Genomic DNA, 26,655 nt, shown 5'->3' with positions numbered 1-26,655 from the left:
ATTGCAGTGGTGTCCTGGCTGGTCTTCGACCCTCCACTCTCTGTAAACTACATCTCATTAAAAAATATTGCTTCCTGTATCCTATGGTATGACCGTGGTGGGAGCAACACACTATCAATTCAGTCCCGTAACTCCATAGGTCACTGCATGTTAAAGTTTTCTGCATCCAACTGGAAAACAGCCAAATTAAACACTCTAGTAACCCCCAGAATAAAACAGACAACTATAAATTAACTGTTTATTAAAAACTAAATCCTAAACACTATTAAGATAAACCTATGTTTAAAGACCTTATAGCTTCTTATTTTAACCTAACTTCCCCATTCACAAACATATGCTCAAAAATAACAGTAGTCAACCGGTTTTAAAAGTGGTGTTTTTAAAAATTAGCTGTTTCTTAAGAATAAATAAATAAGTAAGTCATTGTGGGTTATGTTCCTGATGGATGAGGTATTCTAATATGAATATAATTAAATGCTACTCGAAGTCTTCACTTAGATTTGATGAAGCAGTCTGTTTTTGATAGGCTTTTAAACTTTTCAGCTGCAGCAGGCATCAACAGTTCCTTCAGCAATACCAAATGGTCTGTTGAAAGAAAGGGCTTTTTTTCCTCCTTAACAGGCAATCAACTCGGCTGGTAGCTTCCTGTAGAAGTTTTGCTGAGAGAAAATAAAAAGCTCTTCAGTAGCATGCCTCACTGGAGAGTCTCCAAACAAAACTGGTTCAGACCAGTTTTTGCCAGTTTTACACACAGTCAAATAGAAACATTATACCATGTGACCTCTCTCACCTGCTGTGGCCAAGGGTAACAAAATGCAGCTGTGGCACACTGTGTCCCAGAAATCCAAAACTTCTCTCCCTGTCCTAAAGGCACACTGTTATTAACAGAGTCTTAAAAGCACACTGTTTTAATCTGAGGAGATAAATAATACAAGTCCATGACACCTTTGCCCTTGGCAAAAAGAAAAGCCATTCTTAAAAATGCATTTCATTACAATGCAAAAAAAATAGAAACAGAAAAAAGACTAACATTTTATCGCATTCACGCACCATTCACTCTATTGATAATTTGCAGCATTTTCTTTATCCCATTGCCATCCATATAAGTTAACGTGATTAAATTCGTGACAAAGCGTCGGCGATGAAATTGTACAATTTTCAAATGATAAGGCTGTAACAACAAACTCCATCTAAATATTCTAGCATTTCAGTTTTTAAATTTTTCCACAAACATTAATGGGTTATGGTCAGTGTATATTAGTATTTCTTTATAGTCTTGGCGGACATATACTTAAAAATTTTTGAGTGCCAGCAAAAGTCCTAATGTTTTTCCACAGTGAATACTTGTTTTGATGACAATTTAGTTTTCTTGAAAAGTACTCTACTGGCTTCTCTATGCCCGATTCGTCATCCTGCAATTGGACTGCACCAACCCCCAGATCGTTACCATCGATTGTTATTTTAAAGGGTTTAGCAAAATTTGGAGCAGCCAACACTGGTTCATTAGTTAAGATTGTCTTTAGGTTTTCAAAAGCTGCCTGGCATTCATCTACTTTGTTTTCCTTTTTTTGTAGCAACTAAGTTATTGGAGCAGCCACAGTACTAAAATTCCATACAAATTTCCTGTAAAAAAAACGCACATCCCTAAAAACCTAATGATTTGCCATTTAGATTTAGAGATAGGGAACTCTACTAACGCTTGTACCTTGCCCCACTATGTGGCTGAGGTAAGTTACTCTTGCTTTTCTGAAGTAGCTTTTTTCCAGATTTATCACTAAGTCCACTGCTTGTTTTTTAAACAGAATTTTTAGCTGCTTTAATCAAGTAATCTACCTTACCCACTCTTTTGATCACTCTATATGGGCCACTGAACCGTGCTTTTAATGGTTCTCCCTGTAATGGTAACAACACCAATACTTCATCCCCTGGTTGAAAATTGCAGGATTTTGCATTCTTGTGTGCCCATTTTTTTCATATTGGCTTGGGATGCTTTAAGGTGTTCCTGAGCCACACAAAACTGCTTTACGTCGTTTGTAAGGCCTGGCCTTCCCATACTTCCTGCCTCTTTCCTCTCCCATCCCCTTCTGCTGCTTGACTTCTGCACTTCCTGCAGAGGGAGTTGCCTGTCATTATCACTGGTCCCAAAATCTGAGAGTTGTGCCCCCATTGCCAGCTGGAACCTTCCTTCTGGCCAAGTCACTGCCCAATTGTGCTTGGCAGCCTTGCTCGCTGCTGTTCTCCCCCCATGATGCCGGGGGGGGGTGGGGGATGGTTTCTGACCCTGTTCAATGCCCGGGTGCTGAGTGCGCCCTCTCTCTGCCAGCTGTGCAGTGCCAAGAGCACTCCCTTACCAATTGCTGAGATCCCCTTTGCACCACTGACCCTCTTCTGGGGCCCCACTCGGTACCATCCTCCCTTCAGCTGATCTGTTTTTCAAGGCGCATATAACCCGTGCGATCCTTTAAAAATCTCACCCACCATCCTTGACCAGCTCTTAACGAGCTTTTAAACTGCATTAATTGGTCTCAACTGGGGAGATAGTGTGATTCCTGTCTCTCCCTTCCCCCACACCCTCCCCTCCCGCCCCCCCCCCACCAACCACTATGGCCCAGGTGAACATTTCTGGTGCCGGGAACGGCGCCTGCAACTGTCACGCCAGCCAGTGCCAGTATTTCCGGGACCCCCTGCCTCTGTTCCCACCTTCAGGGGCCCTGAAAATTTAACCCCTAGAGGCAGATACTGACACTCAGTGGCTATCAACCTCACTTACTCATTCCACTGGGAAAACATTTGGAAGAAGCACATGGTGGAAAGTAGAAAACATGCACCATACACTGCCACTGAAAGAAATCACTTGGATATAACACACTGAACACAGCTACATAGTTTGACTAAATTAAATTTGACTTAATTAATACTCTTAACGTGCTGTGAGATTCCATTTGGAATGGGACAGAATAATTTAGTTGGGAGAAACGCTAAGGCACTCGGGGTCCAGATGCATTGGCAGTTGTGGTTTAGTTAGCTAGGGTATTGGCCAATACTGTGCATGATTCCACGAGTGTGGCCACCAACAACTTGCACAGTCATGGAGTGGAACACCTTTGTGTTCATTAAAGGAGTGGCCTTGGGGATCGTCGTCCTGACTAACGCTCTGCACTTTGGGAAAACAGCAAAACAGTAAATGTGCAGGGTTCTTTTCTATTGCTGCCTGCTTTCCGTGATCTTCATGAACACAGAGGAACAGGTAAAATCATCTGTGACCTGCATGATGTAGCTGTGAGATTTCACACCTATCTTTTCTGGTTGAATGGCAGGGCCTGGAACATAAAAAGACAAAGGAACAGTTACCTTGATAGTCACTGACAAAGCTTCCCCCATTCTGGAAATGGCTTCACTATTTCACTGCAGGACAGTGGAAAGTTTTGTCAGGGCCTCCTTGGAGAATGGTGGTCTTCATGTGCAAATATTGTCAGGTATACCTATTGCCCTGGCTTGTATACATGAGTGGGAGCATGCATGCTTCTCCTCCTTCAGAACCTGCAAATAAAGAGGTTTATCTGGGCCAATTGCAATGGCTCTTATAAACAATGACAGTTCCCTGGTCAAACATTAGACAATAGATGGGGTGCAGCTTTAAGAAGTTGGAAACACAGATTAACGAAGCACCCAAAAGAAAACAGAGCCCCTATTCACTACGAGTAAAAACATGATGAATGCATCATGAAGCACCCAACAAGCCACCCACAAAGGGCCCATTTCATATGGTCACTGAATGTCTGGTGTTCCCTCCAAACACTTAGACTGCAGTATCATATCAGAAATTAACATTTTAAAGAGGTGATGCAGTGGGTTAGACACAGGCCTTTCACCTCTGGGATTAGGATTCAAATCATTTGTCAACTGATCAGACAGCAGGTTGAAAGAAGCCCACATGAAATGAGTTTGAACACTTCAATCCAGCTCCTAGTTGTCATACGCAAAAATCTGTGCCACATATGGCATGTCTTGGCACAATTACCAATATCATTCAAAGACCCCTACGATATGTGAACTAGAAAATGCTATGCAGGTGCAATAGAGAATGCTGTCCTGAAGTGGAAAACACTATTGAAACCTATTTAATAAAAACTTAAATTGGTAAGTTATTGAGGTTGAGAAGATAGCATAAACACTATTTATAGTGCTTTTGCTTGTTATTTCTGCTGACAGAAAACTACTTATGTGTGGTGGAAGCCGAAATTCTGCAAAGAAGGTGTTGCATTGCCAGACCAAAAAGTGACAACATGCAAGACAGTCGACTTCTTCTTGAAGATTGGAATAATCACAGGGACAATTACGGCCTGCTTATTAATCACTACAACATGTTACTTTTATAAGAAAAATCAGAAGTGAGTAAATAAATATTACTTAATAGGAATCTTCAGTTAAAAGTTTTCAGATAAAATAGTATTGGAGTTAAGGAATGTGAAGAGAAAGGAACGATTCTCAGTGTGTATCACAGGCTGCCAAACAATGGAGATGAGCTAGAGGGGGAGATTTGTTCAGAGTGCTAGGCCAGAACAACAGGCAAGTAACATTGGGTAGTTTTGATTATCTCAAGGTAGGCTTGGATAAAGGGAATGTATATGGTCAAAATGTGGAATACTTTTTAGAAGCAAGGCTGCATCCTGGATCATTTTATTTCTAGTCAACAAGTCCATATTTAATTATGGGAAATTATGTGGGATAAAGAACTGCTATGAAAGTAGGGGAGAAATTGAGAACTAGTGATCACCGCATAGCCAGGTTCATTGTGAAAATAGAACAGGCTAATGAAAAGTCTATGATAAAGGCGCTAGATGGGAAGAAGGGCAAAGTTCGATGAGATAAGAAAAGAGATGGTCAAATTAACTGGATTGAAAATTTACCAACAGGATTTACCAACAGATTTGCAGTGGGGAATCTTCAAATTTGAAATGGATAAAGTACAAAATATTAGCCTTATTCCTACAAGGCTAAATAGAAATACATCAAAGGGTAGAGTTGAAAAGGAAAAATGAGGAATAGGATTATATTCTCAATGGAAGGGTGTGGAGTGTTACGACCAGGAAAGGTGTCTAAAGGTTCCTCTCAGCCTTCACCTGGTCTTACTGTAGCAGGATTTTATTTTTTAAACACACCATGTTTTGAGCTCCCCCTTGGTGAATCCTTGTTCACTGCTTTCCAATTATAAGGTAAAGAAATGAGCGCAAACAGGCTTTCTTAGGTTTAAAGAAGAAAGGTGAAATTTATTAAATTTAAACTCTGATTCGGTTAACACCTACGGATACAAGACGTTCCCACGCTAGCATGCATACGTAATACACATATGCTGATAGGGACAGAAAAGAGCAGAAGAAAAAATAAGTGGAAAGGTTTGAGGCAATATCTGAAGAGTTGTTAAGATTTTTCGAGCTCACTGTAGAATCCTTGCTTGGAAGTAATTCTTGCTTTTTATTGGGGCCCAGTATTCTTCTTAAACCTTGTTCACTGTAGGAGACTTGTCTCTCTTGCGGTTCATGTGTCTTCAATGGATTCCGAAGCCGGTGAGAAAGAGTTGGGGGCAGACAAGAGAGAGATGTTCTCAATCCAGGAGTCAGGAGCTTTCTGTCTTCACACACTTTTTCTCCATTTTAAAACTCAGTTCAAATTTTGCAACAGCCATGTGACTAAACTGGTCCGACCACGTCTGTTCTGTGTAATGGGAGCAGGGACTGGTCCTTTGTTCCAAGCAGTGTCTGTTACTATGCAAAAAATGTCCTTCTGGCAAGGGGCCTGGCAATTCCTTGCAACAGGCCTTCGCTTCTTCCCAGCAACAATTTGAAATTTAATGTCAATGTGGCGAAATGAATGTGCCTCATTCTTGGCAGGTGGGGACCTGCATGACAGGAGGTATAGATAGAGCTGGCAGTGAAAATACTTTTCTTTGAAAATGTGAGTGCAGGCAGATTAAGACATAAAAGTCCAATTGTGTTTTATAAATAGGGGCAAAGAGTACAAGAGCAATAAGGTAATAAGTGTGTACCAGGCAATCGATAGGACACAGTTACAGTACCATGTGCAGTTTTGGATGCCCCATTATAGAAAGGACTTTAAAGCCTTAGAATGTATACAGTGTCAATTCACCAGAATAATACCAAAGATTGGAAACTACAGTGATAAGAAGAGACTTGAGATACTGAGACTAATTCTACTGGAGCAAAGAAGACTAATGGGTTATTTAATTGAAGGTTTTAAAATTATTAAAAGTTTTGATAAGACTGAATAGAGAAAAAATACTTCCTTTGACTGGAGAGCCAGTGATGAAAGGTCATCAATTTAAAATGATCACTGAGCGGGAAAAGAGATTACGAGAAATTTCATTATAAAGGAAGTTGATGGAGTATCGAAAGCTTTGTCAGAGTGATTGGTTTCAGCAGAACCTATTGCAATTGCAAACATTACACCCTTGTTCAAAAAGGTTGTAAAGATAAGCCCAGCAACTACAGGCCAGTCAGTTTAACTTCGGTGGTGGGGAAAATTCTAGAAAAAATAATTCAGGACAATATCAATAGTTACATGATCAAATGTAAGTTAATTAAGGAAAGCCAGCTTGGATTTTTTTTATTATTTAGAGATACAGCACTGAAACAGGCCCTTCGGCCCACCGATTCTGTGCCGACCAACAACCACCCATTTATACTAATCCTACAGTAATCCCATATTCCTTATCACCTACCTACACTAGGGGCAATTTACAGCGGCCAATTGACCTATCACCTGCAAGTCTTTTGGCTGTGGGAGGAAACCGGAGCACCCGGGGAAAACCCACGCAGACACAGGGAGAACTTGCAAACTCCACACAGGCAGTACCCAGAATCGAACCCGGGTCCCTGGAGCTGTGAGGCTGCGGTGCTAACCACTGCGCCACCCTTTCTTAAGGGAAAATCATGTTCAACTAATTTGCTGGAGTTTTTTGAGGAGGTAACAGAGAGGGTTGATGAGGGCAATGCTGTGGATGCGGTGTACATGGACTTTCAAAAGACGTTTGATACAGTGCCACACAACAGACTTATGAGCAAACTTGTAGCTCATGGAATAAAAGGGATGGTAGCAACATGGATACAAAATTGGCTGAATGACAGGAAACAAAGCATAGTGGTTAATGGATGTTTTTCGGGCTGGAGGAAGGTTTGTAGTGGAGTTGCCCAGGGGTCAGTGTTGGGACCCTTGCTTTACCTGATCTATAGTAACGACCTAGACCTTGGTGTACAGGGCACAATTTCAAAGTTTGCAGATGATACAAAACTTGGAAGCATTGTGAACTGTGAGGACAGTGTAGAAATTCAAAAGGACATAGATAAGTTGGTGAAATGGGCAGACAGGTGGCAGATGAAGTTCAATGCATAGAAATGTGAAGTGATTCATTTTGGTAGGAAGAACATGGAAAGACAATATAGAATAAAGGGTACAATTCTAAAGAGGGTACAGGAGCAAAGGAACCTAGGTGTGTATGTGCATAAGTCATTGAGGGTGGCAGGACAGGTTGAGAGAGCAGTTAATAAAGCATACAGCATCCTGGGCTTATTAATAGGGGCTTAGAGCACAAGAGCAAGGAAGTTATGTTGAACTTGTATAAGACACTAGTTCGACCTCAGCCGGAGTATTGTGTCCAATTCTGGGCTCCACACTTGAGGAAAGACATGAGGGCATTGGCGAGAGTATAGAAAAGATTCATGAGAACGGTTCCGGGGATGAAGAATTTCAGTTATGAAGATAGATTGGAGAAGTCAGGACTGTTTTCCTTGGAGAAGAGAAGGCTGAGAGGTGATTTTATAGAGGTATTCAAAATCATGAGAGGTCTGGACAGAGTAGTCATTAGAGAGGTACAGCACTGAAACAGGCCATTCGGCCCACCGAGTCTGCGCCGACCATCAACCACCCATTTATACTAATCCTACATTAATCCCATTTTTTTCTCTCTCATCCTCACCTTCCCTCAATTCTCCTACCACCTACCTACACTAGGGGCAATTTTTTTTTTACAATGGCGAATTTACCTATCAACCCGCAGGTCTTTGGCATGTGGGAGGAAACCGGAGCACCTGGAGGAAACCCACGCGGTCACAAGGAGAATTTGCAAACTCCGCACAGGCAGTACCCAGAACCGAACACGGGTCTCTGGAGCTGTGAGGCTGCGGTGCTGGCCACTGCACTGCCCCGTAGATAGAGAGAAACTGTTCCCACTTGTGAAAGGATCAAGAATGAGAGGGCATAGATTTAAAGTATTTGGTAGGAGAAGAAAAAGTGACATGAGGAAAAACTTTTTTCATGCAGCGAGTGGTTAAGGTCTGGAATGCACTACCTGAGAATGTGGTGGAGGCAGGTTCAATTGAAGCATTCAAAAGGGAATTGGACAGTTATATGAAAAAGGAAGAATGTGCAGGGTTATGGGGAGAAGGGAGGGGAATGGAACTGAGGGTGTTGCCCTTTCAGAGACCCAGTGCAGACATGATGGGCTGAATGGGCTCCTTCTGCACTGCATCAAATCTGTGATTCTATGAATTTTTAAAGGAAAATTGGATAAATAGTTGAAGCACAGGGAGATATAAGGCTGGGGAAAGTGCAGAATTAGTTTTGGAGGGCTTTAACAAAAAGTCAGTAATAATGTGTTGGGCTAAATAGCTTCCTTCTGTGCTGTAAATCTTTGGGCTTTTATTTGGGAACTGCTCCATGAATGAGTCCTTAATTCAGATATTCAAAAAAATGTCCTGAACCCACATCTCACACAGCATTTTAATAACATTAAATGTGCACATAATCTGAATAGAAATTGGTCTGATTTGACTAAAGTAATGCATGGAACATTACAAGAAAGTGCTGCAGAAATCAACTAATGGAAAAAACAAAATTGAATAATTTACATAAATATTCATTGGTGTGGAAATCCTGCCCTTGGAGACAGGAACGGAGGTGGGGTGAGGGGAGGGGAGGGGGTGGAGATAAACAAAATGGCAAGGGGCGGCATGCCCGACATTGTCCTATCCCCCTGCCTTTTTGTCTGGGGCAGGGAAGGCTGAGGAGGGGCAGGGAAGGCTGAGGATGGCCAAGCCACCCCAGGCTAATTAAGGGCAGCCTCCCGCCTCCACTCCAATTTTGTGGAAGACAGAAGGGCCTGCTGCTGCACGGTAAATGCCATCAGGTGAGATCTGGCGGCCTCCTAGTGGGGCTGGGGGGGGTGACAGGACCCTCCTTTGGGGGCAATTCATGGCTCCTGGAGGGCTGCCCTGGTGGTGAAGTCTTCCCCCACCCCAGACAAGAACCCCCCACCCTCACCAACACCCTCCCCCACCCATTCGCCGGGGTCTGCTTGACTGGCCCTGGCAACCCTGATCCCACTCACCTGAATCCCAGGATCTCCATCTTTGGCACTGCAGGCCTCCTGCAGTATCAGCAGTGGCCACGGTTCCCCGTGAGCTACTGCCGGTACTGCAGAGCTGTCGGCCCTCCGATTGGCTAGCAGCTCTGGAGGTGGGAGCTCGTCACTTAAAGGGACTGCGTCCACGATGGCGGGCAGTTAGTTGGCTGCCTGCCATTAACTTGCAACGGGGGTCTGATGGCGAGCGTTTTCCCCATGCCTTCCAGCCCGCCACCGGGACCCCCGTCACTGGAATGAAATCTGGCCCATAGACTACAGAACAAAGTGCATGCCAGGGGTATCAAACACTAAATATTAAATGATTTGAACAGTTAAGTCACTCTGTTGAGTTAGGTCACTTGTATATTAAATGCCTGTAAACAGTTATTTAAACATAGCAGACTTCAATAAATAAATATTATTCAATGCACAGATTCTAAGTAGGATACCAGAACGATAGCATGGTGTTTGCCATTCCCTTAATTATATAAAATATTTGTCTCAAATGTTATTAGAAGACACTAATCAGAAATTTCCGATTTCCAATATGATTGGATGTTAAACATTCTAGATGGTATAAGTTTTAAAAGCCATATAAAGTAAGATTTTTATGTACACTTAATGTTGTACTTGCATTGTGTTTAGGTTAGAGTACAAATACTCCAAACTGGTAATGAATGGTGCTAAGGATGGTGAACTGCCAGGAGTGGATAGCTGTGCTATAATGGAAGGTGAAGACCTGGAAGATGATCTGATTTTCATGAACAAAAGATCATTGTTTGGAAAGATAAAGTCAATCACGACTAAGGTATGTTGCCATTTGATGACTTAACTGCACTGACAAGTATTTGGTTAGTAATACGAGCTATTATACATTTTCTTTATTTTATACTTAAGTACTGTTCGATAATTAAATTGTTGTTTAACACAATGTAATCAAGCAACATTTTTTCATTTATTTAATATCTATATTTTTATTTCTTTCATTGAAATTTCCTATCATTGGGTCAAAATATAACTCAGCCAAGTTTTGGAAGTGCTCTGAATTAATAGGGTGAAATTCTTGTTTCTAACTGTGATGTAGAAAATGATGGGACTTCGACAACACAAGACAAAAACAAACAAGATTAGATTCACCATAAATCTGAAGCCTGAAACTAGTTTAGTGCCTTAAATGCGGCTACCTGTATCTGTTAGGATGTGGAATGTACTCACAGGCCGGACATTTACCAAAAGCCTTTGGCAACAGGCTGGGAGGTGGAAAGGCTAGCAAAATGGCACGTGAATGTGTTGGGGAGGTGCCCGATGTCTTCCCACCACCATACTATTTTGCCAGCAGTGGGAAAGGTGGCAGATTGGCCACCCGTCAGGAGCCCAATTGAGCCACCTAAGTGGCCAATCAGGCCTACTTTCTGCCTCCACGGCCATCTTGCTCATATCAGGGGGGCCCTGCAAAACAGTTTAATAGGGATGAAATGCTTGTCCAGTATCTTGTCCAACAGGCTATTCTTCATGTGTAGTTTCAAAAACATAGGCCAGCAGGTTGTTTGACTGTGCAGTGTATCATAATTGATACTAATCCTGACCTGATGTCCACATTCGCACATTTATGAAAAAGAGCCATTGGACAGCAGCCATGAGCAGGCTTGACATTGTCCCCTCCCTAGCTCAGGAACACTGAGGGCAATGGTAACATCCTTATTGTCATGCTGGTTGAGGTTAGCTAATTCAACATAGACCAGGACTTGAAAGTGGGATCTTTCTGATTGTCTGTCTGGCTCATGTGCACCCTTAGCAGAAAATGCTCCAAATTGAACCAATTGTGAACTTTATCTTGTCACAATTACAGGAAAATTGGCAAAGTTTTAGAAAGGGAGGGGTGGCATTGGCCTGAGGGTGCATTGAATCATGTGGTAGGGCCTGCAGTATTGCCATTTATTTTGTCGCCTTTATTAATGACACAGATCATTGTAAATATCTCTTAGAATATTATGTACTTGTGGAAATAATTTAGTCATGCACTTGGGTAGAAGGAATACTTATCTTTCCATTGTGTTGACTGTCTAACAATTAGCTTTGGACTATGAAATTAAGTGATGTTACTAACCCTTAATGATGTGTCTTCTGATATACTTCTGTCTGCTCCTATTTCTTGTGGTAAGTGCATATTTTTACATTTGGACTGTCTGCATTTCTTTTTAGTCTTCCTATGTTCATGATCCTGGTATAGAAGAATGTTTTGCCCTAGGAACACAGTCTTAGACTGAAGCTCAGTGTCCTCCACTTAGATAGCAATGGATGAGGAAAGAAACAAATAAATCAGATGGTAAAATCAAGCTAATGATTGATGGAAATTGATCATGTGCAGTGACAATGGGGAGGGGTAAACCAACAGATTTTCTTTGATTCTATCAGTAATTGTAACATTATAATGTTTAGAACAATAGTAAATTCTAACACAATTAGTTTTGATTACTTTTCAATCCCATGAACATGTACATGTCAAGTTCACTTCTCACTGTTACGTGCATAAGCTGCTTGCATATCGTATCCTTAAGTTAGAAAATCCTGTTAACATGCTTCACAAAGGAGAAAAGGTCTAGGCTTTACTAAGCCTTTATGGGAGTGCTAGGAGGGATGACCATTTTGGCTGAAGAGCCATGTTTTGAGAAGGCTTTTAAGTTGGCGAGGGAGGTATTGAGTCAGAGACTTTGGAGAGGAGTTACAAAGAATAATGCACTGATTGGCTGAAGGTCTTGCCACTAAAAACAGAGTGGCAGGAGAGGGAGATGCACAGGATGCTGGAGTTAGAGGATCATGGGGTTGCAGAAGTAGCATAAGCTCTGGCCTTGGAGGGATTTGTAGATAACTAAAAATTAAATTTTGATTCACTGAGGGATGTGCAGCCAATAATAGGTCTTCACAGACCACACACATACATTGCAATTATCTCATATAAACAACTGAAGTCAAATATTTATCATTGCCTCTATGGATAGTTTATTGTACTAATATAAACGGATACCCGTACTTAAAAGTACAGTGAATGCTCATTGTAAACTCTTCGTTCCTTCCCTGGTTCTAACATGACTCTTTTATAAGATCCTGAGGGGTCTCGACAGGGTGGATGTGGAAAGGATGTTTCCCCTTGTGGGAGAATCTAGAACTAGGGGTCACTATTTAATAATAAGGAATCACCCATTTAAGACAGAGACGCGGAGAAGTTTTTTCTCTGGGGGGTTGTGAGTCTTTGGAACTCTCTTCCTCAAAAGGCAGTGGAAGCAGAGTCTTTAAATATTTTTAAGGCAGAGGTAGATAGATTCTTGATAAGCAAGGAAGTGCAAGGTTATTGGGGGTAGGCGGGAATGTGGAGTTGAAGTTACAATCAGATTAGCCATGATATTATTGAATGGCGAAGCAAGCTCGAGGGCCCAAGTGGCCTACTCCTGTTCCTAACTGATATTTATTTAGATTTATTTTATTTAGAGATACAGCACTGAAACAGGCCCTTCGGCCCACTGAGTCTGTGCTGACCATCAACCACCCATTTATACTAATCCTACACTAATCCCGTATCCCTCTACCACCTACCTATACTAGGGGCAATTTATAATGGCCAATTTACCTATCACCTGCAAGTCTTCAGCTGTGGGAGGAAACCGGAGCACCCGGCGAAAACCCACGCAGTCACAGGGGGAACTTGCAAACTCCGCACAGGCAGTACCCAGAAGTGAACCCAGGTCGCTGGAGATGTGAGGCTGCGGTGCTAACCACTGCGCCACTGTGCCGTCCTTGTATATGTTGTATATATGTTCGTTAGTTCACAATTCATATTCCAGAGCTTTTATAAACAGCGGTTAAAAAAATTACATCTTAATTGCTTCATTAGTTAAAACTATTTCAGTAAAATAAATTCGTTATTGATTGTGTGAAATTGATATAGTTCTTGCCAGTTCCTTGGAGTTGTGGGCCTTCCTTCTCCTATGACAGGGCAGACAAATGACCTGCTACAAACTCTATGCCAGTCAGAAATGCAGGAGCAGCCTTTTTCAATTTGCTTTCCACCACTACACCACCAACCGCCCCCCCCACCGCCAGCCCCCGCCCCCCACCCCACCTCCCCTGCCACCCACCCCACCTCCCCTGCCACCCCAGGCTGTATTTCCCATAGCAATACAGGTGAAATTTGAAATTCAGCCAAATGAGGGACTGATCTTCTTGTGTTGGTAATCCTACTGTTAAGGACAGGTGGTAAGTGGCGTGGGTGGCTTCCACTTTCCACCTCCCAACTGACCGCAATCATGGTTTGTTAAAAAATGCTGCATTAGTCCCTGAGTGTTTTGGGTCAAGTAAACAGACAAATGACAGGTTTTCTTATGGGTGTAAAAAAAAAAGGAAAATAATTATTTCTTTTTAAACAATTCTCAATGTTCGCAACCTTCACCCATTCACATATTCCCACACACATGCATACACAAGAATAGATAGAGAGAAAAGGATAGGGCGCATTTTGATGTCCAAGGTGATATAAGAGTTTACTGTTTACAGAATACTGTTGAGTCTACTCGGGCGGAAAGTCTTTTTAAAGTTGTAGGCTTGGATGTTTGGAGTCTTGAACTTGCTGTGTAGCCTATCCCCACTACTGGTCCTGGTCTGGAGGTTTACTCTGGGTATCAACAACTCAAGACTACCAAATTAATTATCACACATAGCACGTTTATTCAGCATTTCAAAATCTTATCTTCAACAGAGATTATACTCACGCGTCCACGTAAGCTAGGTTACTTAGGTTCATTCGAGAGTCGGAACGGAGCAGGCGATCAGTCCTCCCCTTCCGATTCTCCAAGTAGTTGATCAGACTACTTAGTCCTGAGCTAGCAAGCTAGCTAGCACTTCGGAGCATGCTTTCCTATACCCTGTTTCATGCAGGTTACCTGTGTGATCAGCTCAGGATGGGCCGGACCTGACTACCTGATGTACAGTGATCAGTCAATCAACTGTTGCTAACGCCGTGGGCGCGTTACGTCAGCCACAGTCGGTCAACCTTTCACCAGTTTTGACATCTACTTCTTTTTGGTAGCCTCATCCCTCAAGTTCTCACCACATTGCATAGCTAGTTCTCCATTCTCCCGCCCTTGTCTGATAACAAGACATTACTTTACTCCGCCGACCCCCAGTCTCCAAGCAACCAGCTCTCATGGCGCGTCTGTTACAAATTTAGCAGTGAGTTTAAACATGCTTTCATCAAACCTCGCAGGTGTTAATACATCCACTTCCCCTTTACAGTTCAGTTACACCACATAGCTGTCTCAGCACATCCTTACTTCCCTGCTGTGGGCTTGTTTACATGTTTAGCCGCACACATTATTGCCCTACGAAACAGGTCACATGCAGTTCACAGGTTGGATAGTGGTCGCCTGCAGCTGAGGTGTTGTAGAGTTCTAGTGGATAAAACTCAGCCCAAAGTTGGTTGTGAATTTGGTTTACCTTCGTGAATGGAGAGTTTCAAAGTCACTTTGTAATTTCTCTGCTGTAGTGCTTGTTCAGTTCTTGTTCAGCAGGGTTCTTCTGCTTTGCTGGATCTCCTTCACAGCCTATGGATGGAAACTGGCTTTCTGTGGTCTTGGCTTGATCTCCCTCTCTCTCTTTCTTTTTCTCTCTCTCTCTCTCCCCCACAGTGAGTTACCCTTTTAAGGTAAAAATCCATCACATTTAAGTTTCTGGTAGGTGACACATGGCCCTCTCCCCTGGTGTGATCACACAATGGATCAGGATATAGAGACCATGTTGATGTCTGAATGAGGATCATTCTGTTATAATGGTGCTACTTCAATCCTATTTATTCTGGTTTGGGCTGTGAGTAAGTCTGTCTCCAGAACCTTTTGTTAGTTCCTTCATGTAGATCAGAGTCATCAATATGCAACGGTGCTTCTTTTAATTTCAGTGGGTTCTCCCCAGAGCTATTTCAGATGAGGTTAGTGAGTTTCATCTTCAACAGACGGAGATGTACATTGTCAATACAAGAGGGGGTCATATGACCGCTATTCCATTTTTGTCTAATGTACAAGTGTCCATGTTCTTGTGGTTCAGTTTAACAATTGACTTTTTATTTTCATAATTCCCCCAATTCATTGTTTATTTTATCACAGCTCCTTCCGAGCATGACACTAAAGGCCTGCTCAGGTCGGGGAAAAAGAACCCGACCCAAACCTGACCAAACCACAGCAGACCCAAGCCCGACCAGGCCTGAGTCCCTCCAATTTTCCCTGCGCCTGACCCAACCATCCCTTTACTTACCCTCCGACTCGGAACCTCCAGGAAGCTGCAGCATGTGCGTGATGACGTCATAGAGACATTACTCGCTCACTGCGCAGACTCCATTTCCCTGCTTGACGTCCCGGACTCCCAGCTCAGGTAAGGTTTTTTTCTCGTTTTAATACTTAACAGCAGAGCACTTACCATGTGTGTCCGGCCAGACCCAGAAGAGGGGCCCGACCCAAACCCGACACATGTCGTTGGGTCCCATCGGGTTCTGGTCGGGTAGCGGGCCTTTACATGACACTGCCACATTGCCTTCACAAAAAATGTTGTTCTTGCTATGGGCCATCTTCAAATCTTTCCAGTGAAATATGGAAAATACAAATCCTGATTTCAATATTGCAACACCAAACTTTATTTTTTAACATCTGAGTTCCATACCATGACTTAAATCTTGTTCTGATTTTTCTGGCATCTACCTTCTTGTTCTAATTGCCTTTTTCCTATGTTTCTTGGTTTTCATGTCTGAGCTTCAATCTCTGTCATTCATGAGCTAACTTTTTTTATACATTCTGCCAAGTCAGATGGCTTTCAATTTCTGAGATACTTGTTCATTTCTGCCTCTTCTCTTCCTCTTGTGTTCATACATTGTATGTTATCACCTGCCTATCTCTTCCAAAGCTCAGTTCCTTTTGTCATACCCATCAACAATGTGAAATTACATTTCTTATCTTCCATTGAAGATAAAGCCATGTAAAGATGTATTGTTACTACAGCATTTCAATGTTTGGATTTAATTTCTTGTTGATCAAAAACTGGCAAAATATAGACCTTGCAAATGTCAGTAGAGGTATTTAATTTTTAGCTGCAGTGGAAATAAGAAAAAAACTTAGAAAATCTTTCTGCATGTACAAAAATGAAGAGGGTATAATATCACTATCACTCAAGAGGTTGGCATAGATAAGAGGATTTTGGGAGGTTTGTAAACAACTATTACAGTTGAGCAGTTGCAAATTAATCTGAAGCCTTTCTGAAGCAGAGTGTTTATCTTATTTCTAAATAAACCCTATTTGACAAAGCATTGTGAATAGTATTCAAAGTTGTAATCCTTATTGCATGCTTTTTACTTGCTTAGAACAATCATGCCATAAATCATGTCAGTCTCTGCGTTTGCAAATCCCCTATGAGATACTGGATTTCTCTTTTCTAATTAATGTGGTAGTGTTTCAGTCCATTTGTATAACTCTAAAGGAAGCTGTAATATTTTAGCTATCGAAATGCTGAACTATTCAGAATTATACCATAATATCCAGAATTCAACCTAAATGTATCCTATAGTTATCCTTCAGTTTTCCAGCATTTACCATATTTGGAGGCAATACATACACACAGTGGGCTGAATTTTAAAAGAATAGCGGCCTGCATGTGCAGGCTGTGTGCCGCCATGCCACGCCCCCAATCACGTGGCTGAGGTGGCCTCAGCGATGCCATCAACGGTGTCACCTGTTTCTGTACAGGCGCTGGCACCATTTTTAAAGGGCTGCCAGGCCTGCATTGACAGATCAAAGTTGACCCCCATCTCCCCTCCCCAACTGCAACAAAAAATAAAGTTTGACCCTGCCCCTCCCCCACAATATACCAGAAAAGCCCAGATTACCCTTTTTCCATCCCAACTGCACTAACTGCAGAGTTGACCCCTTTCATCCCCCAACTGACCTAAGTACAGATTTCAACCCTCCCACCCCCCAACACCACCACCCGCCCCCCCGCTACTACACTGACAATGCAGAGTTGATCCCTTTACCTCCCAACATTCCCCCCCCCCCCCTCAACTTCACTACAGATGCACAGATTCCACCTTCCTCACCTCGGTGGTGCCAGCTTTCCCTGGATGGGAAAGTGAAGGCGTGGGAGTGCCGCACATCGTGTGGAAGATCCAGAACTGCCGGTAAGATCACTCCGGTTTCTACTTAAATGTATTTGAATAGGTGATTTGGATATTGAAATCTGGGTCCCACTGCAGAGCAGTGGATGTGCTGCCATGGAGCTTCCCTGCATCCGGGAAAATCGGGTCTGGCATTCCCAGCCTCAGGCTCCGTGGTGGTCCGCTGCGGCTGTGATCTTTCAGCACCCCCTCCCACCATGGAGCCCAAGTCAGGTGCTCAACAAAATCCAGCCCGGAGATTTTATGCGTTGCTCACGCAAATTGAGAGTGGCTGATTAAATATTGCCTGCAGCATGTGAGAGGCTTCATCAAGAATTAATTTAGAATTAACATCATCCTTGGCTCAGTAGTAGCACTCTCACCTCCTGAGATAGGAGTTTGTGGGTTCAAGTACCACTCCAGAGCCTCAAGTATTGAAAATTAAAGCAAAATACTGCAGATGCTACAACGAGGCTGACTCTTCAGTGTAGTACTGAGGGAGTGCTGCATTGTCCAAGGTGCTGTCTTGTATATAAGACAGTAAAACGAGACCCTATCTATGCTTTAAGGTGGACTTAAAAGATCCCATGATACTATTCAAAGAAGAGCAGAGGAATTCACTTCAGTGTCCTGGCCAGTATTTATCTCTCGACCAACATTACAAGAGAAGGATTATCTGGTCACTATCTCATTGCTGTTTGTGGAACATTTATCTTTCTTTCATTAGGCTTTGGTTTCTTTTTTTTTTGCTATTTGCAGTTCTTTCTTAAAGGTTCCTTCCTCTACTTAATTTCCTTTTTTCCCCCTTCCTTACAGTGTGGGAGGAGAGAATATACAAAGTGACAGGTGAAGAATCTCAATAATGTGGGCAGTAAAAGGGAAGCATAAACCTGGGAGGCAAAAAACTAAAAATCAGGACAGCAAAAGAATGATTTTTTTTAATATAACACTATTCGGGTTCAGCCCATACTAACATTCAAGAGTATAATTATAAAAGCAGACCTGTTTGTTGCAAAACATCTATGAATACAGTGTCACTTAAGTAATATGCATTGGATTATTTTTATGCATGCTCTTAAAAGTCATTTTTCAAAATAATTTTCAGGTGAGTAATCTGGTCTTTTTTCCTCCCATAGCAAGCAATTTTTAAAGATTTTATTCAAAATAGAGTTCTGTAATAGTTGATTGCATTGAGTAACACATGAGGGTAGATTTTCCAAGTCCTTGCCCCAACAAGATGCTTTTACCACTGGAAGCATCTACTGGAAAAACACAGGCTGAATGCCTGAATTAGGTGAGGATTCAGAAAATCTATTATGTGGTGTATTTTGAATGGTGTTGGAAGCTATTTAGATATAGTGGGCTTGTAATCTCAGCTGGTTTTATGTGGGGCTGTATTTTCTATGCATTAGGGCCACAGTCCATTAAGTTTTGCTTTTATCTGCAATAATACTGTAACTATTTACAGAAGAATGGCAGAAAATTGCAGTTTGAGTTCAGTGCCTTTGTGAATAGGGGTCAAAGATGGGTAAATAATCAGTTTTACAAAACTCCTGTCATGTTCGCAATTGCAACGCCTTTGTCTCAATGTCAAATTTTGCAATTTTTTTCTAATTTCAGAGAACACCAGATGGTTTTGATTGTGTTCCACTGAAATCTTCCTCAGGATCAGCAGACATGGACATGTAACATGATCTTTTACATGCACTACATTGTTAACTAGCTCGCTGAAGTGGCCTTTATGAGACATATTTGAACTAAGAACAGTTTATTTAAAAACGAGCTTTCATAATGTAAAATATAAATGAGAATCGTTTTGTATGAATGGTATAAAAATTGCCTCGTAATGGCCTTACTACTGTATGATCTATGTACTACAAAGATTTCAAAAGGAGTAATTTATGTTCAAATCTTTAAAGGGACTGGAGATTAATGACAATCATAATTATACATTATGGGACCACTTAAGATCAATTCTTGTTTGTCCCAGATTCAAGAATTAGGCAGGACTTGATTTTAATACAGCTCTCAGCTATTCATAAAGTAATGAAACTTAAAGATCCATCAGCTCCAAGACGTCACTAGTCCATTTTGAAAATACTGCACTGTAAAGTATTTTTAATTTGTTGAAGGCAGCCAATGAGTCAAATATCATTTTGCTTTTAATTTGATCACAATCTGAATAGGGTTTGATGACAAGAGTTGATAATTCTCTTCCTTAGCCTTCAGCAAACCTTTTAATGTGAACCACCTTACTTAGGCACACCGGTGCACCCTATCTGAATTATATGTGCTCTGCGTCAATCAATGTACACCGCACATGCTTCCAGTGAAACAAAACCCAAATGCCACAACAGTAGCACTGCAGCTGCATTAAAATCGAAAATATCCAGGAGTAGCAGATCCTTTCCCATTTCCCCACTTCCCAAGAGGTTTGGCTGCCTCATAATGTGAAATGTCTGGAGTTTAATGATTTTGAACATCAGTAAACATGCATCAGTAAAGCAGTCAGTTGCTTTCCTGATAAGATTTTCAGAACGTTATTGTTTGGTGCTGAATAATTCTACTTTCTCATGATATAAAATGAGTCCTCGCTGTTCTCAAAGTTTTTAACACTGCCATCCCTTATAAAGAAACTGGCATTTCACAGAAGGGGTCAGTTTGAAAACTTGCATGCTCACGTGGTGCACTACGCCTGAAGACTCTGGTTCTGTCTTTTGCAGGAACCCAGAGGTGAAGAGCAGATTTTTGCAGTTTGAATACAGCAATAATGCACTTGTAAAGCACCTTTAACATAGTAAAATGCCCCAAGCTGCATCACAGGAGAATTATCAGACAATATTTGACACTAGGCCACAAAAGGCGATATGAGGACAAGTGACCAAAAGCTTGGTTCAGGAGAAATGTCTTAAAGAGTGGAGAGGTTTAGCGAGGGAATTACAAAGCTGAAGGCCTAGTCAGCTAAAGGCATGGCCACCAAACAGAAATCTTTCGGAAACTAATCACTGTAAAACCTGAAGCATCTTTATAATAGATAACACCAGGAATTTTAACGGGCCAACTTCTGAAACTCCCACCTACAGGTTTTGTGGTAGCACAGTATGGGCTTGATAACATTTTCCCTGTTGAATTGAGTAACGTTAAAACCTCCAGCATTAGGTTTGTTTCAATCATTGCTTTTGTTGTTGTGATGCATATGCTAAAAAGCCAGCATAAGCATTTGCAGGAAGCAGGCAGGCTGTTTTAAGAAAGCAGGACAGAGACTGTGCAACTACTTAGCAGGGCACTTTCCCTATCCCAGCATGTGCATATGGGCAAGTGAATTGTATTTATTGAAATAAATGAAGGAGTTCAATAGGGACGCTTGCTGGTCTATCTTAGTGAAGGTTGTACATATTGTTCCTCATGTGAAAAAGCTTCACTCAACATCCACAAGCGTGCACTTAAGGAGTAATTTTCCAACTTTTTCACCTCACTTGCCAAGAGTACCTATCAGGAATTTGGGCATGCATTGTCCACAATGTACTGTCCATTTAAAAATAATTTGGGACATTATCCTATTTAGGCCATTAACATTTTATTTTATTATTTATTTTCCTTTCACCTTCCAATGGCAACTGATTTGGATTTCAGGTTGTCTTTGGGTGCAATAAAGGGAAAATAGTATGTTATGAACATCTTGAGTTGCAGTCACAAGATGCTATTTTGATAGTGATCCAATTAAAGACACATTGATCTTAAGTGGTATTTGGGCCCATAACTGTGCTATTTTACTGTATAGAAATGTTTTGCACATGGAAATTGATTTTTAAAGTGAGTTTTTTTATTATTAAAGTTGACCTTCGATGATCCGGTGAATTCAGCAACGTCCAGGATTACTGCAGGGGAATTTTTAAGTTAATAGGTTTCTTGTCACCTGATATAATGTCTCAGGCCTTCTGCTGCAAGCCCCTTTTGAAGTGCGCCAGCAATGGCATACTGTTCCTGAAGGCATTTTATTTTAATCAGGGTGGGGGTTGTCGTGATTACTACCAGCATGCTATTTTCTAATGTTATTGGAGAGTACAATTCAGATCTGCTCTTAGCATTATTCCAACAACTCATAGGTTTAAAACTAATATTTCCATCCCAAAAGTCTGGAATTTTGTCCAAAATGAACTGGACTCCAGCTATGTTGGCTGTTTGCAATGAAGGATAAAATTTGATTTTGGGGACTAGGGAATGACATCCAGCCTATCCTTACCTGCTGGGCCAGATGTCTGTTCCTACCCAACAGCAATACACATCAGTAGAGCTGGTAATGTTATTGACAGTAAATTTAAACACACAAATCTGGGCCTTAGTGCTCGCTCCATACAAATCCTACTATCAATTCCTAGTAAGGCCTAACATCGGCTGCTGTTTGACGAGGCCCCACTGATTTTGAACTGGGAAACTTTGCCTACTAAATATAGGAGCTGTATGGTCCTATTCATACCTGCCCTAATCCTTAACCAGTTAAAATTTTTTTGATGAATCAGGTCTCATTAGTTGACATTACCAGCGATGTGCAAACCTGTCAATTTTTTAATTTACATTTTTTTGTAGCAGTAATAAAGGCCAGAAACTCATGGACCTGCTTAATCGACCTTTCAGCCATCCACTGAAAGGTGCATTAGTATCCCTGCTGGGTAAAGAAAGAACCACTGACTGTGAATAAATCAGGAAAACACCCACACTCATAGATCTGATTCCAGGCTCTTTCCATAAACAGCACATTTACAAACTGTGATCCACAAATAGAAGCTTTTCTTTATTTGTTTAAATTCTTCAACTCTGCCAATGTAGAAAGGATCAAAGTCCAGTACTGTCATGGATGGCAACATTTTCCTGGAGTCAGGAGTTTCTGTTCTCCCAAGAGAATCTTTGATAGAAAAATAACTTATGGTCCATAAGATTACACATGCTTAATCTTTCAGATTGTGTTTTACATGTCCCCTGTCTCCTATTTGGACAGTGTTTCCCTCTTTTTCAGTTGTTCTCCTCCTACATCTTTCCCTAGTCAAGGGGACAGGCAGATGACTTTATGACAGACCTCTGCCAGTATTTGAATGTGCTTAAGAAGGGTAACTTTCCCTCAGATTGTCATTCCCTCCTGTGGAACAATCATTTCCCCCATGATAACCTGACAGAAATTGGAGGCCATCTTGCATTGAACTCGGATACAAAACCACAAGCTTGCATTCTGTGCACTTTTTTAATGCTATATTTTGGCTAATTTTGTTTCCTTTTAAAAATTCAAAGTTTATTAAGTCAGTAAATCTAAATATTGTATTTGTTTTCTATGATTAAGAAGTTAAAACTGTAATCATTTATATCAGATCAATCTGGAGCTGCATCGCTATGGTAACTTGGTATTGTATTTGGCAGTGTTAACTATAGTTTCCTTTGGACAGACAGAGGAATTACTTTGAATACCTGGACACTGGAGATGGCCCCAAATAAAGGGGAAATGCAATAGAAAGATAGTGAAGTTTCTGCGCAGCTCCAATATGTCTCTGTAACTTAAGTTCGCCAAAAAAATGTTTTCATCGATGCACAATGTTATGATTGGGTCTCAAGTTGTACTATGTGAAAATATCAAAGCTAAAATTTAACTTTAAAAGACTAATGTAACCTTTCAGGGATTTTTAATGATGTAACTTTGTTATGGGATCAGTTAAAATGCACAAGCACCTCGATATATTCGCCAATTGGTTTTGTAGATTTATGTGGCAGAGTTTCGATCTGTTTAATGTTAGCACACCTGGTCCACTGCCAATTAGAATTACAGATTAACCTAGAAATGATTGTTAGCAATCTTAGGGAAGGAGCACTCAATTTATATAACATTTCTCTTTCCATTATTGTGATCGAGGTGTGAATCTGCTTATAATGAAGGCTCTATTAAAATAGCAGACAAGGGAATGCCGTATGAACATTTGAGCATTCATCTCCCAGTATTGCAAAGAGCAATTTACACATGGTATCATTTAAAATGGTCTTTTGTTCTACATTGTAATTCATGTTATGATGTTGTGAAATTGAGCTAGTTATGAAGGATTTCATATCATGCTTCATTTAAAATAAAGCTCTTTATTTTCATAGTTTGATTTCAGACTTGCAAATACAGAAAATGATGGCTTCATCTTCAGTCGGTTTCTGTATTAAATCAGGCTGCTGCATATTATTCCGTCACGAGTGCTAAAGAGTATTTTGTAGGCAATTCAGAGTACTGTGCAAAAAAATTACCAAAACATTTTTAACCCAAACATGGGTTTGTTTCAAGAAAGGAAATCCACTGTGATTTAGTATCTCTTTTGATGGATTAGTGGGAAGGTGGAACTGAAATTGTTCTGTTCATTTGATATGTTCATCCTAAGGAGTACTGTTCACCTGAAACAATTCAGGATTTTTTTTTTAAACTGCACTGTATCAAGTAGAAATATAGCTTGACCTCTTTAAAGATATCAATTTTGACTAATATATATGTACATGTTTGCTTAATTTGATAGAATACATGTATTTCCTGTGTAAATATTAAAGGTTTGTGCCTTCAGTGCTTATACTGATTTGTCTGTTCCATAATCATTTTAATTCCAATAGTGTGAAACACATTGTAAATGGCAGGGACTAATGTGTCTTTGTTCTTTTCAGTTTATTTTTTCCCTCAGATTTGACAAAAAAAGGGTTTGAGTTTTATTAAATTATTAAATCATATGCTGTTCTCACTCAATTCTGCACTTTAAAAGCCAACTGAGGCATTCAGATTTCAGGACATGGCCTTAGCACAGTAATGAGTATACAGCAAGTGGTTACTTTCCTGTGTTCACTTTTATTCTTTATAGGGACTATATTATATGAAATGTTTATTTCTCCCTCATTCTGTACATAATCACAGAGTGCATCTCCATAAATCCAGTAAATCTGAGTAAATTAGCACATTGTAAAATGGGAAAAAATTTAGGAATATATCTTTATTATTAGAAAAAAACAGTAGATTTTGCCTGTACTGTCGTCAAAAAAGAGAGAGAGGCAGGTGAGTCGATGGACTTAAACTGGTCTCATCCTTCAAATTAACCTGCCTGCCTTCAGTTCCGCTGGTATAGTACAAGCTGTTGTCCATCATTGTTTACCCTCTGTTTGCAGTGCAATGATAGTTTATTCCTGAAAACTGAACAGAATTGTCAACACTCACTCATTTTGCTTTATCAATGTATCTCACTCCTGCAAATAAACAGGGCTCCATATATTTGTTGAGTAAACTTTCTCAATCTTTTTGATCACCGGGAGAGTTTCCTGCTTTCAGATTGCTTCTTTTGCTACTTATCTGTGTCATTAAGCTCGATCAGTTTATTATGGGTGATATTCTTGCAAGTTTCATTTGGATGGAGTTGCAGTTGGAGGAAGAGGAGCAGCAGCATTCATCAATAGTTGTTCCTATAAGGTGCTCCCTTAGTGGTGTGGGCAAAGCTGGTGGAAAGCTGCTGCTCATCATGATATGATCCCTGAGATGCTCGTGACTTCTGGATATCAAAACCTATGCTTATGATTAGCAGAGTTGGTAACACGTTTAAGAAAAACTATAGGTTGATTACTTGAGTGAAAAATGAATGGAAGTCTTATAGGACAGATAAAAGGTAGAACAAGGACTGTTACTGCAGAGGCCTCTGTGCTGTAAGTTTTAAGGATAGAGGAATAAGAAAACCAGAATTGCTGAGCAATTAGTTGATCCTTTAATTCTCTTAGTGAAAGGCTCTCGTCCTTATACAGTTTCCTTGTCTTTCCTCTTGTGTAGACTGTTACACCTCGAATGTTGCCTGGGCAGTCTGGGCCAGCTTACTTGGTGAATATTGGTTGAGGTCTTCGCGAACCAGTAGATGTGCTGACGTCTTGAGAGTGGGCAACATATACCATTTCTATAGTGCCACAGCCACTCGTGTGGGGCTGGGACCCATCGCTTCCGCTAAGCTATGAGTGAGCAGACTGCGTAAGATAAGTGACTCCTTGAAAGCTCCTACCTATTTGGTCCACCAGTCTATTGGAGGTGGACACCTGTCTCCCCAGGGTGCCCAGAGCCTGGATGACAGCCAAAAGTGCAAAAGCTGTATTGGGTGATTCACCACAGGTGAAAGGATTCAACAGCAGACAGTAAAAAGAAAAAAAAAGCAGACAGTAGTGTTAGGTGTTAAAAGTAATAGATACATGCACAGCTGTTACACTTTATGCATTACCTCCAGACACTACCAATAATACAAAAGCATTATGAAGTTGTGATGACCAAAAATAGGCATGAGAGGAAAATTCAAGAATTTTCATAGTTAGATCTGCTTTATACCCATTTAGTTCTAGAAATCAATTGTACTTTGTCATTTTGAAATAAAACTAGATATACATTTTGTGTTCTGAAATAACATTCATTTCAACATAGAATAGTTGCAGCACAGAAGGAGGCTATTCAGTCTGTCGTGTCTGTGCTAACACTCTGCAAGAGCAACTTTGCTCGTCCCATTCCCCTGCCCTCTCCCCATAGCACTGCAAATTCTATCTCTTCAGGTCCTTATCCAATTCCCTTTTGAAAGCCACAATTAAATCTGCCTCTACCACACTCTCAGGCAGTGCAGCCCAGATCCTAACCACTTGCTGTGTAAAAAAAAAAAAAGATTTTTCTCACGTCACCATTGGTTCATGATCCATGTACCAGTAGGAAGAGTCATAGGTTATTCAAGGAATAACCATCACATTTTTCCTGTTAAAACTTCAAACTATAGTTTTGTTTGTTAGCATTTTTTCGAGTCATTGCCCCCTGCATATCTTCGAGAATTTTTGTTGAGCAGGAATTATATGAGGTGATGTTACTTTTAGTAAGACCTTATTTTAAATGAAGATGGGGTCAAGCTTCTGCTTTGGGTATCATCAGAAAATCACCTCTGATGCTTATGATATACTGTATTTCAATATTTGAGTTGTGGTTTTATCACCTGACTAAATAAGTTGCATCTAAATTCAGCATCGAATGGATTTTCCTCACAATAAA

At 40.9% G+C, this 26,655-nt stretch overlaps 1 protein-coding gene across 1 annotated transcript in view; it reads left to right on the top strand.

The window, feature by feature from the left end:
* elapor1 (endosome-lysosome associated apoptosis and autophagy regulator 1) overlaps positions 1-19,289 on the top strand; it is a 105,896-nt gene extending 86,607 nt beyond the window's left edge. Inside the window, exons 20-22 of the mRNA XM_068057700.1 lie at positions 4,213-4,391; positions 10,064-10,226; positions 19,221-19,289. Coding sequence (XP_067913801.1) covers positions 4,213-4,391; positions 10,064-10,226; positions 19,221-19,289 — 411 coding nt within the window. The remainder of the gene's footprint in view (positions 1-4,212; positions 4,392-10,063; positions 10,227-19,220) is intronic.
* The last annotated feature ends 7,366 nt before the right edge of the window (positions 19,290-26,655 follow it).

This window comes from Heterodontus francisci, chromosome 25, assembly GCF_036365525.1.
Source record: "Heterodontus francisci isolate sHetFra1 chromosome 25, sHetFra1.hap1, whole genome shotgun sequence".
NCBI classification, from domain to species: domain Eukaryota; kingdom Metazoa; phylum Chordata; class Chondrichthyes; order Heterodontiformes; family Heterodontidae; genus Heterodontus; species Heterodontus francisci.
Note: the sequence above shows the minus strand (reverse complement) of the source record. Positions and strands in the feature narration are given on the sequence as shown.